General features: G+C 75.6%; 1 protein-coding gene across 1 annotated transcript in view; it reads left to right on the top strand.

Annotated features, from left to right (window-relative positions):
• GPSM1 (G-protein signaling modulator 1) overlaps positions 1-205 on the top strand; it is a 12,363-nt gene extending 12,158 nt beyond the window's left edge. Inside the window, exon 9 of the mRNA XM_012721172.1 lies at positions 110-205. Within this exon, the coding sequence (XP_012576626.1) occupies positions 110-205 (96 nt within the window). The remainder of the gene's footprint in view (positions 1-109) is intronic.
• Positions 206-554: the final 349 nt, after the last annotated feature.

The following is a 554-nucleotide window of genomic DNA, read 5'->3' on the forward strand; positions in this document are numbered from 1 at the left end:
GCGCCCGCCCCGCCCCGCCCCGCACGCGGCTGGGCCCCGTGCCGCCTAGACCCCCGTGCTTCTCCTGTCCGGCCAAGTGTGAACCCCGTCACGTCCCGGGGGCCCCCAGGAAGAGTCAGCCTCTTTCCTGGGGGCAGCTGGGGACACGGGCATAGACCCCACCCCGCCCAGCCAGGGCCTGCAGGGCGCCGCCCAGGGGCAGTGAGCTGCTGGGAGCCCAGGCCCAGCCCCTAACCCTGGGGGGCGCTGACCAGGCCCTGGGGTTCCAGCTGGGGCCCGCTCAGCGCCCTGCCATGCAGAGGGGCGAGGGCGTGTGGCCGGGCCAGCAGGGGTGTCCACACTGCGGGGGTGGGGGCTCGGCTCTGCCCCCACCCGCGGGCTGCGTGGCCGCCAGCGTGAACTCGGCGGCAGCCATTCCTGGGGCCGGCGTGGGCCCCTCCGCCAGCCAGGCCCTCTGGGGAGCCGGGGGAGCCCGGCGCAGGATGCCGACCCAAGGGCGGGGTGGTCCTGCGGGGCGGCACCCCACACTTGAATGTACGCGCCTATTTATTGCC

The sequence above is a fragment of the Condylura cristata genome, unplaced genomic scaffold (genome assembly GCF_000260355.1).
Source record: "Condylura cristata isolate star-nosed mole 26May11 unplaced genomic scaffold, ConCri1.0 scaffold00006, whole genome shotgun sequence".
Lineage (NCBI taxonomy): Eukaryota > Metazoa > Chordata > Mammalia > Eulipotyphla > Talpidae > Condylura > Condylura cristata.